Source organism: Somniosus microcephalus, unplaced genomic scaffold, assembly GCF_052327205.1.
Source record: "Somniosus microcephalus isolate GS21.2 unplaced genomic scaffold, FLI_Smic_1.0 unresolved_chr3, whole genome shotgun sequence".
Lineage (NCBI taxonomy): Eukaryota > Metazoa > Chordata > Chondrichthyes > Squaliformes > Somniosidae > Somniosus > Somniosus microcephalus.
This window is the reverse complement of record NW_028225181.1, coordinates 62,818,423-62,833,854: the sequence shown is the minus strand read 5'-3', so window position 1 is coordinate 62,833,854 and position 15,432 is coordinate 62,818,423. Positions and strand designations below refer to the sequence as shown.

General features: G+C 50.1%; 1 protein-coding gene across 1 annotated transcript; it reads right to left on the bottom strand.

Moving 5' to 3' along the window:
- Window positions 1-516: 516 nt before the first annotated feature.
- Window positions 517-12,777, bottom strand: LOC147091621 (uncharacterized). Its single transcript, XM_085976838.1, has 2 exons — window positions 12,618-12,777; window positions 517-1,825 (listed from the first exon to the last, which is right to left on the bottom strand). Exon 2 carries the CDS (start codon window positions 1,713-1,715, stop codon window positions 678-680), a length of 1,038 nt encoding a protein of 345 aa, XP_085832964.1. The 5' UTR covers window positions 1,716-1,825; window positions 12,618-12,777; the 3' UTR covers window positions 517-677.
- Between the last annotated feature and the right edge of the window lie 2,655 nt (window positions 12,778-15,432).

The window sequence follows — 15,432 nt, the reverse complement described above, 5'->3', positions numbered from 1 at the left end:
GCCTCCGGCGCTACCACTGAATTTAATGCACAGGGGCGCTAACATTTTCGGGGGGCTAAAATTAGCCCCGGTGACGTTAGTGACCCAAAGGGGGTGCCACCGAATTTCCCCCTAAGAGTCTAAATGGGCTAGAGGAGCAGAGGGATCCAGGGACACAGATACACAAATCACTAAAAGTAGCGACACATGTTAATAAGGCCATTAAAAAAAGCACTGGGGTACATTCCTAAAGGAGCCTTCTGTTCCGTGCCTAGGAGCTCTGAACCATGGCAGGGAGTGGCTGGGACACATTTCTCACACACCTCGAGATTAACCTTCATGGGGACTTTGCTGTCAGTGAAGAGAGAGAAGAAAGACCAAAGCGCCGTTTGCCCCTCTCAGTGTGGCCCTGAAGGACTGTGTCCAGGCTGGAGTTCTGTTCCCGTCGTATGATCCTCCCCCAGATTGTATTTTTTGAGCTCCAGCCAGGTGATGCTAAACACTCAGGTGGGAAAGACAAAAATCTACAACAATGTGTTTAAAAGAAAGTTGATTTATTGAACATAATATCCAGAATATTAAACTCCAGCCCAGTTCCCGGAGTTATTATCAGCAGAAACAAACCCCAATGTCAGAATGAACATGGTTCAGTCCTGGATGTGATTAACAGCAGCAACAGCAGAATCCACCCCCTGCAGTCACTTGTGAACTCGCTGGTGTTTCAGCAGGTTGGATGACTGAGTGAATCCCTTCCCACACACGGAGCAGGTGAACGGCCTCTCCCCAGTGTGAGTGCGCTGGTGTACAAGGAGGTCAGATGATCGCCTGAACCCAGTCCCACAGTGAGAGCACCTGAAAGGTCTCTCGTCAGTGTGAACTCGCTGGTGTCTCAGCAGGTGGGATGACTCAGTGAATCCCTTCCCACACTCAGAGCAGGTGAATGGCCTCTCCCCAGTGTGAACGCGCTGGTGTCTCAGCAGGTTGGATGACTGAGTGAATCCCTTCCCACACACGGAGCAGGTGAACGGCCTCTCCCCAGTGTGAGTGCGCTGGTGTATAGTGAGCTCAGATGACTGCCTGAACCCAGTCCCGCAGTGAGAGCACCTGAGCGGTCTCTCGTCAGTGTGAACACGTTGATGGCATGTCAGTTCCCAGGAACTTTTATAGCACTTCCCACAGTCCGAGCATTTAAAAGGTCTCTCGTCAGTGTGAACTCGTTGGTGTGTCAGCAGGTTGGATGACTGAGTGAATCCCTTCCCACACACGGAGCAGGTGAATGGCCTCTCCCCAGTGTGAACTCGCTGGTGTCTCAGTAGGGTGGCTGACTGAGTGAATCCCTTCCCACACACAGGGCAGGTGAACGGTCTCTCCCCAGTGTGAGTGTGCTGGTGTGTCTGAAGGTCAGATGACCGAGTGAATTCCTTCCCACACACGGAGCAGGTGAACGGTCTCTCGCCAGTGTGAACTCGCTGGTGTCTCAGTAGGGTGGCTGACTGAGTGAATCCCTTCCCACACACAGCGCAGGTGAACGGCCTCTCCCCGGTGTGAACTCGCTGGTGTCCCAGTAGGGTGCCTGACTGAGTGAATCCCTTCCCACACTCAGAGCAGGTGAATGGCCTCTCCCCGGTGTGAATGCGCTTGTGTCTCGATAGGCCAGAGGGTTGGCTGAAGCCTCGTCCACACACAGAACACGTGTATGGTTTCTCCCCGCTGTGAACGGTGCTTTTTGCTTCCATGTTCAGAGGCCGATGATATTCAGATCCGATGAGTCGAGTGACTCTCTGTCAGATCTTGAAGTGATGTTTGGTTTGAGTTTCCTGTCTGCAAATCGTCCCCTTCCAGTGCCCTGTAAAATTAATTTAAAACAGGGAGCGTGAGAGACAACCCACAAGAAAACAAAGGCAGGTTGTGAAATTGAGCTCAATGAATCTGGTAAATTGTGAAACTGGCACTAGAAAAAAGTGACCATGAAAGCTGCCGGATTGTCATAAAAACCCAACTGGTTCACTAATGTCCTTCAGGGAAGGGAATCTGCCACCTGGTCTGGGCCTACACACAACTCTGGCCTCTATGGGAGGAGAGAGAGAGAGAGAGAGGTGGGAGGGGGCAAAGGAAAGGAGCTTTATACATCTGCAATTCAACCAGAACTTTGACAGAACCTCCCAAACCCACAACCTCCAGCACCTAGGACAAGGGCAGAAGGTGCATGGGAGCACCATCACCTCCAAGTTCCCCTCCAAGTCACACATCATCCTGACTTAGACATATTCATCGTTACTGGGTCAAAATCCTGGAACTCCTTACCAAACAACATTGTGGGAGTACCTTCACCACACGGACTGCAGCGGTTCAAGGCGGCGACTCACCACCCCCTTCTCAATCGGCAACTGGGGATGGCAATATTTGGTGCTCTTGCGAGCGACACCCACATTGCAAGAATGAATTAAAACAAATCTGTATATGTAAAATGGATTAAAAGCCTGTACAGAAATGCTTCTTCCTAAAACAATACTCTTTTACATTGTGCGGACAGTGTCTGTGTAACAACCTAATCTCCCCCAAAATCCACCTCCCTTGACAGTCTCACATTGGAAATTGTTGGGTCCTCCTGGGCTCAGAAGTACTGGGGGTTAAACCCAGCAGCTTCTCCACAATCTCCACTCCAGCTCAAACTGAAGCAACAAAAAGACCTACACAGGCAGCCAGGGACCTACCTTCCGTCAGCCTGCAATAAAACTCTTCCCGACAGCTGCTGACTAATGGCGGCCGCAGCACCCACAATTCCCCGCGCCCCAGAAACCACTCTATCCAACTCGCTGATTTACCCGCTGAGAGTGCGCATGCTCCCCGGGGCCGCGGGCCATTCTGGGAGCCTGGCTCCTGTCCTTTTCCCGAGTTGGACTCAGTGGAACCGGCTGAAGAAACCGAGAAGCGGCGGCTCGGATGGGGGAGGTGCTGCACCCTGGGTTTCCTGGTGCCGGGGCCCTGGCCGCACGTCCGCCGGGCCCGGCTGCTCTGATTCTGATCGAGTTTTTTGATGAGGTAACAGAGAGGGTTGATTGATGAGGGGAACGCGGTTAACGTGGTGTACATGGATTTCCAAAAGGCGTTCGACAAGTGCCACATAATAGGCTTGCCAGCAAAGTTGAAGGCCATGGAATAAAAGGGACAGTGGCAGCATGGATACGAAATTGGCAAAGTGACAGGAAACAGAGAGTAGTGGTGAACGGTTGTTTTTCGGACTGGAGGAAGGTATACAGTGGTGTTCCCCAGGGGTCGGTACTAGGACCACTGCTTTTCTTGATATATATTAATGATTTAGACTTGGGTGTAGAGGGCAGTTTCAAAATATGCAGATGACACAAAACTTGGAAGTATAGTGAACAGTGAGGAGGATAGTGATAGACTTCAAGAGGACATAGACAGGCTGGTGGAATGGGCGGACACATGGGAGATGAAATTTAACGCAGAAAAGTGCGAAGTGATACATTTTGGTAGGAAGAATGAGGAGAGGCAATATAAACTAAAGGGTATAAGTCTAAAGTGTGTGCATGAACAGAGAGACCTGGGGGTATGTGTGCACAAATCATTGAAGGAGGTAGGGCAGGTTGAGCAAGTGGTTAAAAAAGCATACGGGATCCTGGGCTTAATAAATAGAGGCATAGAGTCCAAAAGCAAGGAGGTTATGATGAACCTTTATAAAACACTGGTTCGGCCTCAACTGGAGTTTTGTGTCCAATTCTGGGCCCCGCACTTTCTGAACGATGTGAAGGCCTTAAGAGAGGGTGCAGAAAAGATTTACAAGAATGGTTCCAGGGATGAGGGACTTCAGTTACGTGGATAGACTGGAGCAGCTGAGGTGGTTCTCCTTAGAGCAGAGAAGGTAGAGAGGAGATTTGATAGAGGTGTTCAAAATCACGAGGGGTCAGGACAGAGTAGATAGAGAGAAACTGTTTGGTGGAAGGGTCGAGAACCGGAGGACACAGATTTAAGGTGATTGGCAGAAGAACCAAAGGCGACATGAGGAAAAACTTCTTTACTCAGCGAGTGGTTAGGATCTGGAATGCACTGCCTGAGAGGGTGGTGGAGGCAGATTCAATCACGGCTTTCAAAAGGGAATTGGATAAGTACCTGAAGTAAAGACATTTGCAGGGTTACGGGGAAAGGGCGGGGAGTGGGACTAGCTGAAGTGATCTTGCAGAGAGCCGGCACGGGCTCGACGGGCCGAATGGACTCCTTCTGTGCTGTAACCATTCTGTGATTCTATAAAATATTAGAAAGTTTGTTCCACAGAAGCACGAGGTTTATCTGCTGTTATTGATGAATCTAAAAAGTCTCTATTAAAACCTGAGCCAGTGTGTTGTGGGCCAAAGAGCCTTGTGTCCAATGAGGGGAATAAAGGCCCACAGCCTCCCCTGGCCCCGGGCCCTGAACAAGGGACTGGAGAAACTCGCTGCCCTGCGGATCAGACAATCTACCGGCGCTAGTCCCGCCCCTCGGGCTCCCCGATTGGTAGGAGGACCCATCGCAGGCTCGCTCCTCCAGCTCCGCCCCACTCACTCCCTATTGGTCGGAAGCTCCCGTCAATCAGGCCCTGGGCTGGGTCACGTGTCCCCGAGATCACGTGCTCCGTCCAACTGACGCCGCTCAGTCCGGGGCCTCGCGGACTCTCAGGTTTTCTATTTCTCTTTATTCTCTCCCGATCCACCCCTCCCCCCCCACCCCGCGCGATTCTCCACCCAATCGGAGCGGAGAAAGCTCACTTTGCGTCAGCGATCGCGACTCTGGACCCGACACCAAGGCCTTTCCCCGGAATGGCCCACGCCGACTCCATCCGGCAGGATCTGAGTGCGCAGACGCAGCTCCGAGTGTGGGAGGGTGTTTGGTGTCCTCTGGGCATGCGCGGTTGTTGCCCTTGGTGACCGGGAGGGGTCGCTGTGCCCGACTCTGTCCAAACCGCCGCTCCCTGTGCGCATGCGCGGACTATCGTCTGTCAATCAACCATCAGCCAGAAGAGGTCGCTGGAGAGACCAGTGAAGAAAGACTTGCATTTCTATAGCGCCTTTCACCACCACCGGACGTCCCAAAGTGCTTTACAGCCAATGAAGTACTTTTGAAGTGTAGTCACTGTTGTAATGTAGGAAATGCGGCAGTCAAATAGCGCACAGCAAGCTCCCACAAACAGCAATGTGATAATGACCAGATAATCTATCTTTTTGTTAACTCTGTTTCTCTCTCTACGGATGCTGCCTGGCCTGCTGAGTGTTTCCAGCATTTCCTGTTGTTATTTCAGATTTCCAGCATCCACAGTATTTTGCTATTATCCTTTTGTTACATTGATTGAGGGATAAACATTGACTAGGACACCGGGGATATTTCCCCTGCTCTTTCCCACATTACAACAGTGACTACACCTCAAAAGTACTTCATTGGCTGTAAAGCACTTCAAGACGTCTGCTGGTCATGAAAGCACTGTATAAATGCAAGTCTTTCTTTCTCAAAATAATGTCATGGGATCTTTTACATCCACCCGAGAGAGCAGTCAGGGCCTCAGTTTAATGTCTCATCCGAAAGACGCATAGAAAGGGGCCCTTCGGCCCATCGTGTCCGCGCCGGCCATCAAGCCCTGTCTATTCTAATCCCATTTTCCAGCACTTGGTCCGTAGCCTTGTATGCTATGGCGTTTCAAGTGCTCATCTAAATGCTTCTTGAATGTTGAGGATTTAATGCCTCTACCACCCTTTCAGGCAGTGAGTTCCAGATTCCAACCACCCTCTGGGTGAAAAAGCTTTTCCTCAAATCCCCTCTAAACCTCCTGCCCCTTACCTTGAAACTATGCCACCTGGTTATTGACCCCTCTACTAAGGGGAAAAGTTCCTTTCTATCTACCCTATCTATGCCCCTCATAATTTGTACACCTCAAATCAGGTCCCCCCTCAGCCTTCTCTGCTCTAAGGAAAACAACCCCAGCCTGTCCAGTCTCTCTTCATAGCTGAAGCGCTCCAGCCCAGGTAACACCCTGGTGAATCTCCTCTGCACCCTCTCCAATGCAATCACATCCTTCCTATAGTGTGGCAACCAGAACTGCACACAGTATTCCAGCTGTGGCCTAACTAGCGTTTTGTACAGCTCCATCATAACCTCCCTGCTCTTATATTCTATGCCTCGGCTAATGAAGGCAAGTAGCCCATATGCCTTCTTAACCACCTTATCTAGCTGTCCTGCTGCCCTCAGGGATCTATGTACATGCACACCAAGGTCCCTCTGATCCTCTGTCCTTCCTAGGGTTCTACCATTCATTGTGTATTCCCTTGTTAGTCCTCCCAAAATGCATCACCTCACACTTTTCAGGGTTAAATTCCATTTGCCACTGTGCTGCCCATCTAAGCAACCCGTCTATATTCTCCTGTAGCCTGAGGCTTCCCTCCCCGCTATTTACCACTCCACCCATTTTCGTGTCATCTGCGAACTTACTGATCATACCTCCTACATTCATATCTAAATCATTAATGTACACTACAAACAGCAAAGGACCCAGACCCTGTGGCATACCAATGGACACAGGCTTCCAGTCACAAAAACAACTTTCGACCATCACCCTCTGCCTCCTGCCACTAAGCCAATTTTGGATCCAATGTGTCAAATTGCCCTGGATCCCATGGGCTCTTACCTTCTTGACCAGTCTCCCATGTGGGACTTTGTCAAAAGCCTTACTGAAGTCCATGTAGACTACATCAACTGGACTGCCCTCATCCACACACCTAGTCACCCCCATCAAAAAATTCAATCAAATTGGTTAGACATGATCTCCCCCTGACAAAGCCATGCTGACTATCCTTCATTAATCCTTGCCTCTCCAAGTGGAGATTAATTCTGTCCCTCAGAATTTTTTCCAATAATTTCCCTACCACTGATGTTCGGCTCACTGGCCTGTAATTCCCTGGTTTATCCCTACTGCTACCCTTCTTGAATAATGGTACTACGGTAGCTGTTCTCCAGTCCTCTGGCACCTCCCCTGTGGCCAGAGAGGTTCTGAAAATTTGTGTCAGAGCCCCTGCAATCTCCTCCCTTGCCTCACACAGCAGGGTGGGATACATCTCGTCTGGGCCTGGGAGTTCATCCACTTTTAAGCCCACTAAAACCACTAGTACCTCCTCCCTCTCAATACTAATTTGTTCAAGTATATCACAATCCCCCTGCCTGATTTCTATGACTGCATCGTCCTTCTCCATAGTGAACACAGATGCAAAATATTAATTTAAAACCTCACCTGCATCTTCTGGCTCTACACACAGATTGCCACTTTGGTCCCTAATGGGCTCTACTCTTTCCCTGGTTATCCTCTTGCCCTTAATGTACTAATAAAACACCTTGGGATTTTCCTTTATTTTGCCTGCCAGTGTTTTTTCATGACCCCTCTTCGTTCTCCTAATTTCTTTTTTAAGTACCCCCCTGCACTTTCTATGCTCCTCTAGGGCTTCCACTGTTTTTAGTCCTTTGTATCTGCCAAAAGCCTCCCTTTTTTTCCTAAACCATTCTTGTATGTCCCTTGGCGTCCAGGGTTCCCTGGGCTTGTTGGTCCCACCCTTGACCTTTACAGGAACATGTTAGCGTTGTACTCTCTCTATTTCCTTTCTGAAAGATTCCCACTGCTCTGATGTGGATTTTCCCACAAGTAGCTGATCCCAGTCCACTTTGGCCAGATCCTGCCTTATCATATTAAAATCGGCCTTCCCCCAATTTAGACCCTTTATTTCCGGTCCATCTTTGTCCTTTTCCATAACTACTTTAAATCTCACCGAATTATGGTCACTGTCACCAAAATGCTCTCCTACTAACCCTTCTATCACTTGCCCTGCTACATTCCCTCGAATTAGGTCCAGTACCGCCCCCTCTCTTGTAGGACTTTCTACATGTTGGCTGAAAAAGCTCTCCTGGATGCACTTGAAGAATTCCACACCCTCTAAGCCTTTCACACTCTGACTATCCCAGTTAATATTGGGGAAGTTGAAATCCCCAACAATTATTACCCTCTTATTTCTACACTTCTCTGAGATTTGCCTACATATCTGTTCCTCTATCTCCCCCTTACTGTTTGGGGGCCTATAGTACACTCCCAGCAAAGTGCTTTCCCCATTTTTGTTTTTAAGTTCTACGCATATGACCTCATTAGCGGAACCTGCTAAGGTATCATCCCTCCTTACAGCAGAAATTGACTCCTTGATTAATATTACTAACCTGATTTTTGGTCAACTCTTGGAGTATTCACGTTTAAAAAATCTCTGGGAGAAGGAGTCGCTTCACTTGTACTTGTTCCTGGGGCCTGATCACCTTCCCCAGGAACAGGGCCTTGACCCTGACTTTGTTCACTAGTACTGGTTCCAGGGGCCTGATCACCTTCCCCAGGAGCAGGGCCTTGACCCTGACATTGTTCACTTGCACTGGTTCCTGGGGCCTGATCACCTTCCCCAGGAGCAGGGCCTTGATTCTGGGGGTGCTTTATTGCACCGCTTGGTTTACTTGAGAAGAGCCCCATCAGGGCGAGTGCGGGAGGGTCAGGGGGCGAGTGCGGGAGGGTCAGGGGGCGAGTGCGGGAGGGTCAGGGGGCGAGTGCGGGAGGGTCAGGGGGCGAGTGCGGGAGGGTCAGGGGGCGAGTGCGGGAGGGTCAGGGGGCGAGTGCGGGAGGGTCAGGGGGCGAGTGCGGGAGGGTCAGGGGGCGAGTGCGGGAGGGTCAGGGGGCGAGTGCGGGAGGGTCAGGGGGCGAGTTCGGGAGGGTCAGGGGGCGAGTGCGGGAGGGTCAGGGGCCGAGCGGGGGAGGGTCAGGGGGCGAGCGCGGGAGCGTCCATCTCCAGGACCAGTGTGTATCTGAGTCAATGGGACTCTCTCTGACCTTTCTCCCCAGTCCATCTCCAGGACCAGTGTGTATCTGAGTCAATGGGACTCTCTCTGACCTTTCTCCCCGGTCCATCTCCAGGACCAGTGTGTATCTGAGTCAATGGGACTCTCTCTGACCTTTCTCCCCAGTCCATCTTCAGGACCAGTGTGTATCTGAGTCAATGGGACTCTCTGACCTTTCTCCCCAGTCCATCTCCAGGGCCAGTGTGTATCTGAGTCAATGGGACTCTCACTGACCTTTCTCCCTAGTCCATCTCCAGGACCAGTGTGCATCTGAGTCATAGAAACATAGAAGATAGGAGCAGGAGTGGGCCATTCGGCCCTTCGAGCCTGCTTCGCCATTCAATGAGATCATGGCTGATCATCCAAATTCAGTACCCCGTCCCTGCCTTCTCCCCATATCCCTTGATCCCTTTAGCCATAAGAAATATATCCAACTCCTTCTTGAATATATTTAATGAACTGGCCTCCACCGCCCTCTGCGGCAGAGAATTCCACAGGTTCACCACTCTCTGGGTGAAGAAATTCCTCCTCATTTCAGTCCTAAATGGCTTACCCCTTATCCTTAGACTATGACCCCTGGTTCTGGACTCCCCGGCCATCAGAAACATCCTTCCTGCATCTAGTCTGTCCAGGCCTGACAGAATTTTATAGGTTTCAATGAGATCCCCTCTCAATCTTCTAAACTCCAGTGAGTATAAGCCCAATCGACACAATCTCTCCTCATACGTCATTCCTGCCATCCCAGGTATCAGCCTGGTGAATCTTCGCTGCACTCCATCCATGGCAAGAACGTCCTTCCTCAGGTAAGGCGACCAAAACTGCACACAATACTCAAGGTGCGGTCTCACCAAGGCCCTGTACAACTGTAGCAAGACATCCTTGTTCCTGTACTCGAACCCTCTTGCTACGAAGGCCAACATACCATTTGCCTTCTTTACCGCCTGCTGCACCTGCATGCTTACCTTCAGCGAGTGGTGCACAAGAACACCCAGGTCTCTTTGCACTTCCCCTTCTCCCAATCTATTGCCATTCAAATAATAATCTGCCTTCCTGTTTTTGCCACCAAAGTGGATAACCTCACATTTGTCCACATTATAGTGCATTTGCCATGTTTCTGCCCAATCAGCCAACCTGTCCAAATCGTACTGGAGTTTCACGACATCCTCCTCACAGTTTACCCTCCCACCCAGCTTTGTGTCGTCTGCAAATTTGGAGATATTACATCCAATTCCCTCATCATGAGCATTAATATATATTGTGAACAGCTGGGGTCCTAGGACCGATCCTTGCGGTACCCCATTAGTCACTGCCTGCCACTCGGAAAACGACCCGTTTATTCCAACTCTTCGCCTTCTGTCCGCCAACCAGTTCTCTATCCAATCCCTTGCCCCCAATCCCATGTGCCTTAATTTTGCATGCTAATCTCTTATGTGGGACCTTATCGAAAGCCTTCTGAAAGTCCAAATACACCACATCCACTGGTTGTCCCTTACCTATTTTACCAGTTACATCCTCAAAAAATTCCAGTAGATTCGTCAAGCATGATTTACCTTTTGTAAATCCATGTTGACTTTGTCCGATCCTGTCACTGCTTTTCAAGTGCTCTGCTATTACATCTTTTATAATAGACTCTAGCATTTTCCCCACTGCCGATGTCAGGCTTACTGGTCTATAATTTCCCACTTTTTCTCTACCACCTTTTTTGTATAGTGGGGTAACATCAGCTACCCTCCAATCCATGGGTACTGTTCCAGAGTCTATCGAGTTCTGGAAGATGACCAGCAATGCATCTACTATTTCTAGGGCCACTTCCTTAAGATGTAGATTATCAGGCCCTGGGGATTTATCGACCTTCAGTCCCATCAATTTTCCTAACACCATTTCTGTTGAGTCTGTGTTTTCAAATGTAGTTATGCTGAATAACAGGACACAGACTATAGAAATAATTAAACAGGTCTTTAGTGATTGAGGGTCAGGGCTGAATTGGGATACACTTTGCTCCGCAGGGTTTATATACCAGTGTGGTCACCACCGGTACTACAATGTACAGGAGCCATCAAAAAGTAGTCTATACTCTTAAGGTGGTACAGGTTACATACACTACAATTTCCCTACAAATACTGATTTATTTCAGTTCCTCCCTTTCATCAGACCCTATGTTCCCCGGCAGCTCTGGGAGGTTATTTGTGTCCTCCTTTGTGAAGACAGAACCAAAGTATGTATTTAGTTGGTCTGCCACTTCTTTGTTTCCCATTATAAATTCCCCTGATTCTGACTGCAAGGGACCTACGCTTGACTTCACCAATCTTTTTCTCTTCACATATCTATAAAAGCTTTTACAGTCAGTTTTTATGTTCCGTGCTAGCTTACTCGCATATTCTATTTTCCGTTTCTTAATTAATCTCTTTGTCCTCCTTTGTTGAATCCTAAACTGCTCCCAATCCTCAGGATTGTTGCTTTTTCTGGCCAATTTATATGTCCTCTCCTTGGATCTTATGCTATCCCTAATTTCCCTTGTTAGCCATGGTTGAGTCACCTTTTTTGTTTTATTTTTATGCCAAACTGGGAGGAACAAATTCTGTATCTCATCCATTCGGTCTTTGAATGTTTGCCATTGCCTATCCACCGTCAACCCTCTGAGTGCCATCCCCCAATCAATCCTACCCAACTCGCTCCTCAGGCCATCGTAGTTTCCTTTATTTAAATTGAGGACCCTAGTCTCTGAGTCAACTACTTCATTCTCCATCCTATTGAAGAATTCGATCATATTATGATTGCTCTGACCCAAGGGGCCTCGTACAACAAGATTGCTAATTAATCCCTTCTCGTTACATAATACCCAGTCTAAGATTGCCCGATCTCTGGTTGGTTCCTCGACATATTGTTCCAGGAAACCATCCCGTAAACACTCCAGGAATTCCTCCTCCACAGTATTGTTACTAATTTGGTTGGCCCAATTTATATGTAGATTAAAGTCACCCATGATGACTGCTGTGCCCTTATTGCACGCTTCTCTAATTTCCCTTTTAATGCCATCCCCAACCTCCACCTTACTGTTTGGAGGTCTATAAACCATTCCCACTAATGTTTTTTTCCACTTAGTATTTCTCAATTCTACCCATACAGATTCCACATCATCAGAGCTAATATCCTTCATTACAATTGTATTAATCAATGGGACTCTCTCTGACCTTTCTCCCCAGTCCATGTCCAGGACCAGTGTGTATCGGAGTCAATGAGACTCTCTCTGACCATTCTCCGCAGTCCATCTCCAGGACCAGTGTGTATCTGAGTCAATGGGACTCTCTCTGACCTTTCTCCCCAGTCCATCTCCAGGACCAGTGTGTATCTGCGTCAATGGGTCTCTCTCTGACCATTCTCCGCAGTCCATCTCCAGGACCAGTGTGTATTTGAGTCAATGAGACTCTCTCTGACCTTTCTCCCCAGTCCATCTCCAGGACCAGTGTGTATCTGAGTCAATGGGACTCTCTCTGACCTTTCTCCCCAGTCCATCTCCAGGACCAGTGTGTATCTGAGTCAATGGGACTCTCTCTGACCTTTCTCCCCAGTCCATCTCCAGGACCAGTGTGTATCTGAGTCAATGGGACTCTCTCTGACCTTTCTCCCCAGTCCATCTCCAGGACCAGTGTGTATCTGAGTCAATGGGACTCTCTCTGACCTTTCTCCCCAGTCCATCTCCAGGTCCAGTGTGTATCTGAGTCAATGGGACTTTCTCTTACCTTGCTCCCCAGTCGATCTCTGGAAGCTCTTTGAATCGGAAGGGTTCTCTCCGGTTGGTACTCACAATCCTGTGCTGGTTCACCTGCTGGTGTTCCTCAGTCTACAATCCCTGTTTACTTCGAGCTGAGCACCTTCCTCAATCACACCATCATTCTCCGGGAGATCTAATTGTAGCAGAGCAGAAAATAAGAACAATATTGAAAGCGTGAAATAATGTAATGTAGACTTTTAATCTGCTTACTAATAATTCAATTTCAAGGCCGAGTATTTGTTTGATTTTGTCCCTTTCCTCAGATCCCCAGTTCGAGGGCTGTGTGCTTAGTTTGGAGATTTTCCTCACTGTAAATTTCCGGCCTCCTGAGACTCCCCCATTTTCACTGCTCTGGGCGGAAATGCGCCATTTTCTGTGCGGAGTTACTAACCGGAGCGGTGACCCTGTGACCCTCCCTCGCTGTGATCTAAACTCGGGGCTGAGCAGCCGCTGTCGGGCCGGGTGCTGAATGGAGCCGAATTCCCTCATTCAGATAGCGGGCCCTGTAACCCAGGCAACCAGCCTGTTTCTGACCCTCACTCACCGATCAACCCGCGCCACCCGGCACTGCGCCTGCGCGGAACAGGGGAGCGGCACTGCGCCTGAGCGGCACGGCAGCGGAGCGCCGCTGCGCCTGCGCGGGATAGAGAAAGGGCGCAGCACTGCGGCTGCGCGCGAGTGCGAAAAAGGGAGCGGCACTGCGCCTGCGCGGGAGAGAGAAAGAGAGCGGCACTGCGCCTGCGCGGGACAGCGATGTAGCACGAACGCATGACCATCGCTCTCACTGGTGGGAGAACTACATCGGAAGATATCAATGTTAATATGAAATAACAACAGAAAATATGTTCCGATGTAGTCCTCCCAGCACTGGGAGCGATATTGATGCGTTCCTGCGACATCGCTCTTCCGCGCAGGCGCAGTGCCGCTCCCTTTCCCTCCCGCGCAGGCGTGGTGCCGCATCCTTTGTCTCCCTCTCCCGCACAGGCGCAGTGCCGCTCCTTGCACTTCCGCGCAGGCGCACTACCGCTCACTTACTCCCTCCCGCGCAGGCGCAGTGCCGCTCCCGTTCTCCCTCTACTGCGCAGGCGCAGTGCGGCTCCAGTTTTCTCTCCCGCGCAGGCGCAGTGCTACTCCCGTTCTCTCCCCCGCGCAGGCGCAGTGCCGCTCCGCTGCCTTCCCGCTGCCGTCCCGGGCGGCGCGGATTGATCGGTGAGTGAGGGTCAGAAACAGGCTGGTTGCCCGGGTTACAGGGCCCGCTCTGTGACTGAGGGAACTCGGCTCCATTGAGCACCCGGCCCGACAGCGGCTGCTCAGCCCCGAGTTTGGATCACAGCGAGGGAGGGTCACAGGGTAACCGCTCCGGTTAGTAACTCCGCACAGAAAATGGCGCATTTCCGCCCAGAGCAGTGAAAATGGGGGAGTCTCAGGAGGCCGGAAATTTACAGTGAGGAAAATCTCCAAACTAAGCAGACAGCCATCGAACTGGGGATCTGAGGAAAGGGACAAAATCAAACAAATACTCGGCCTTGAAATTCAATTATTAGTAAGCAGATTAAAAGTCTACATTACATTATTTCACGCTTTCAATATTGTTCTTATTTTCTGATCTGCCACAAATAGATCTCCCGGTGAATGATGGTGTGATTGAGGAAGGTGCTCAGCTCGAAGTAAACAGGGATTGTAGACTGAGGAACAACAGCAGGTGAACCAGCACAGGATTGTGAGCACCAACCGGAGAGAACCCTTCCGATTCAAAGAGCTTCCAGAGATCGACTGGGGAAAAAGGTCAGAGAAAGTCCCATTGACTCAGATACACACTGGTCCTGGAGATGGACCGGGGAGAAAGGTCAGAGAGAGTCCCATTGACTCAGATACACACTGGTCCTGGAGATGGACTGGGGAGAAAGGGCAGAGAGAGTCCCATTGACTCAGATACACACTGGTCCTGGAGATGGACCGGGGAGAAAGGGCAGAGAGAGCCCCATTGACTCAGATACACACTGCACCTGGAGATGGACCGGGGAGAAAGGTCAGGGAGAGTCCCATTGACTGAGATACACACCGGTCCTGGAGATGGACTGGGGAGAAAGATCAGAGAGAGTCCCATTGACTCAGATACACACTGGTCCTGGAGATGGACTGGGGAGAAAGGTCAGAGAGTCCCATTGACTCAGATACACACTGATCCTGGAGATTGAACCTCCTGCACTCGCCCCTGACCCTCCCGCACTCACCCCCTGACCCTCCCGCACTTGCCCCCTGACCCTCCCGCACTCGCCCCCTGACCCTCCCGCACTCGCCCTGATGGGGCTCTTCTCAAGTAAACCAAGCGGTGCAATAAAACACCCCCAGAATCAAGGCCCTGCTCCTGGCGAAGGTGATCAGGCCCCAGGAACCAGTACAAGTGAGCAAAGTCAGGGTCAAGGCCCTGCTCCTGGGGAAGGTGATCAGGCCCCAGGAACCAGTACAAGTGAAGCGACTCCTTCTCCCGGAGATTTATTAAACGTGAATACTCAAGTGTTGACCAAAAATCAGGTTAGTAATATTAATCAAGGAGTCAATTTCTGCTGTAAGGAGAGATGATTCCTCAGCAGGTTCCTCTAATGAGGCCATATGGGTAGAACTTAAAGACAAAAATGGGGAAAGCACTTTGCTGGGAGTGTACTATAGGCCCCCAAACAGTAAGGGGGAGATAGAGGAACAGATATGTAGGCAAATCTCAGAGAAGTGTAGAAATAAGGGTAATAATTGTTGGGGATTTCAACTTCCCCAATATTAACTGG

Coding starts and splice junctions, on each gene's coding strand:
- LOC147091621 (XM_085976838.1), bottom strand. CDS start 1,715: ATGGAAGCAAAAAGCACCGTTCACAGCGGGGAGAAACCATACACGTGT.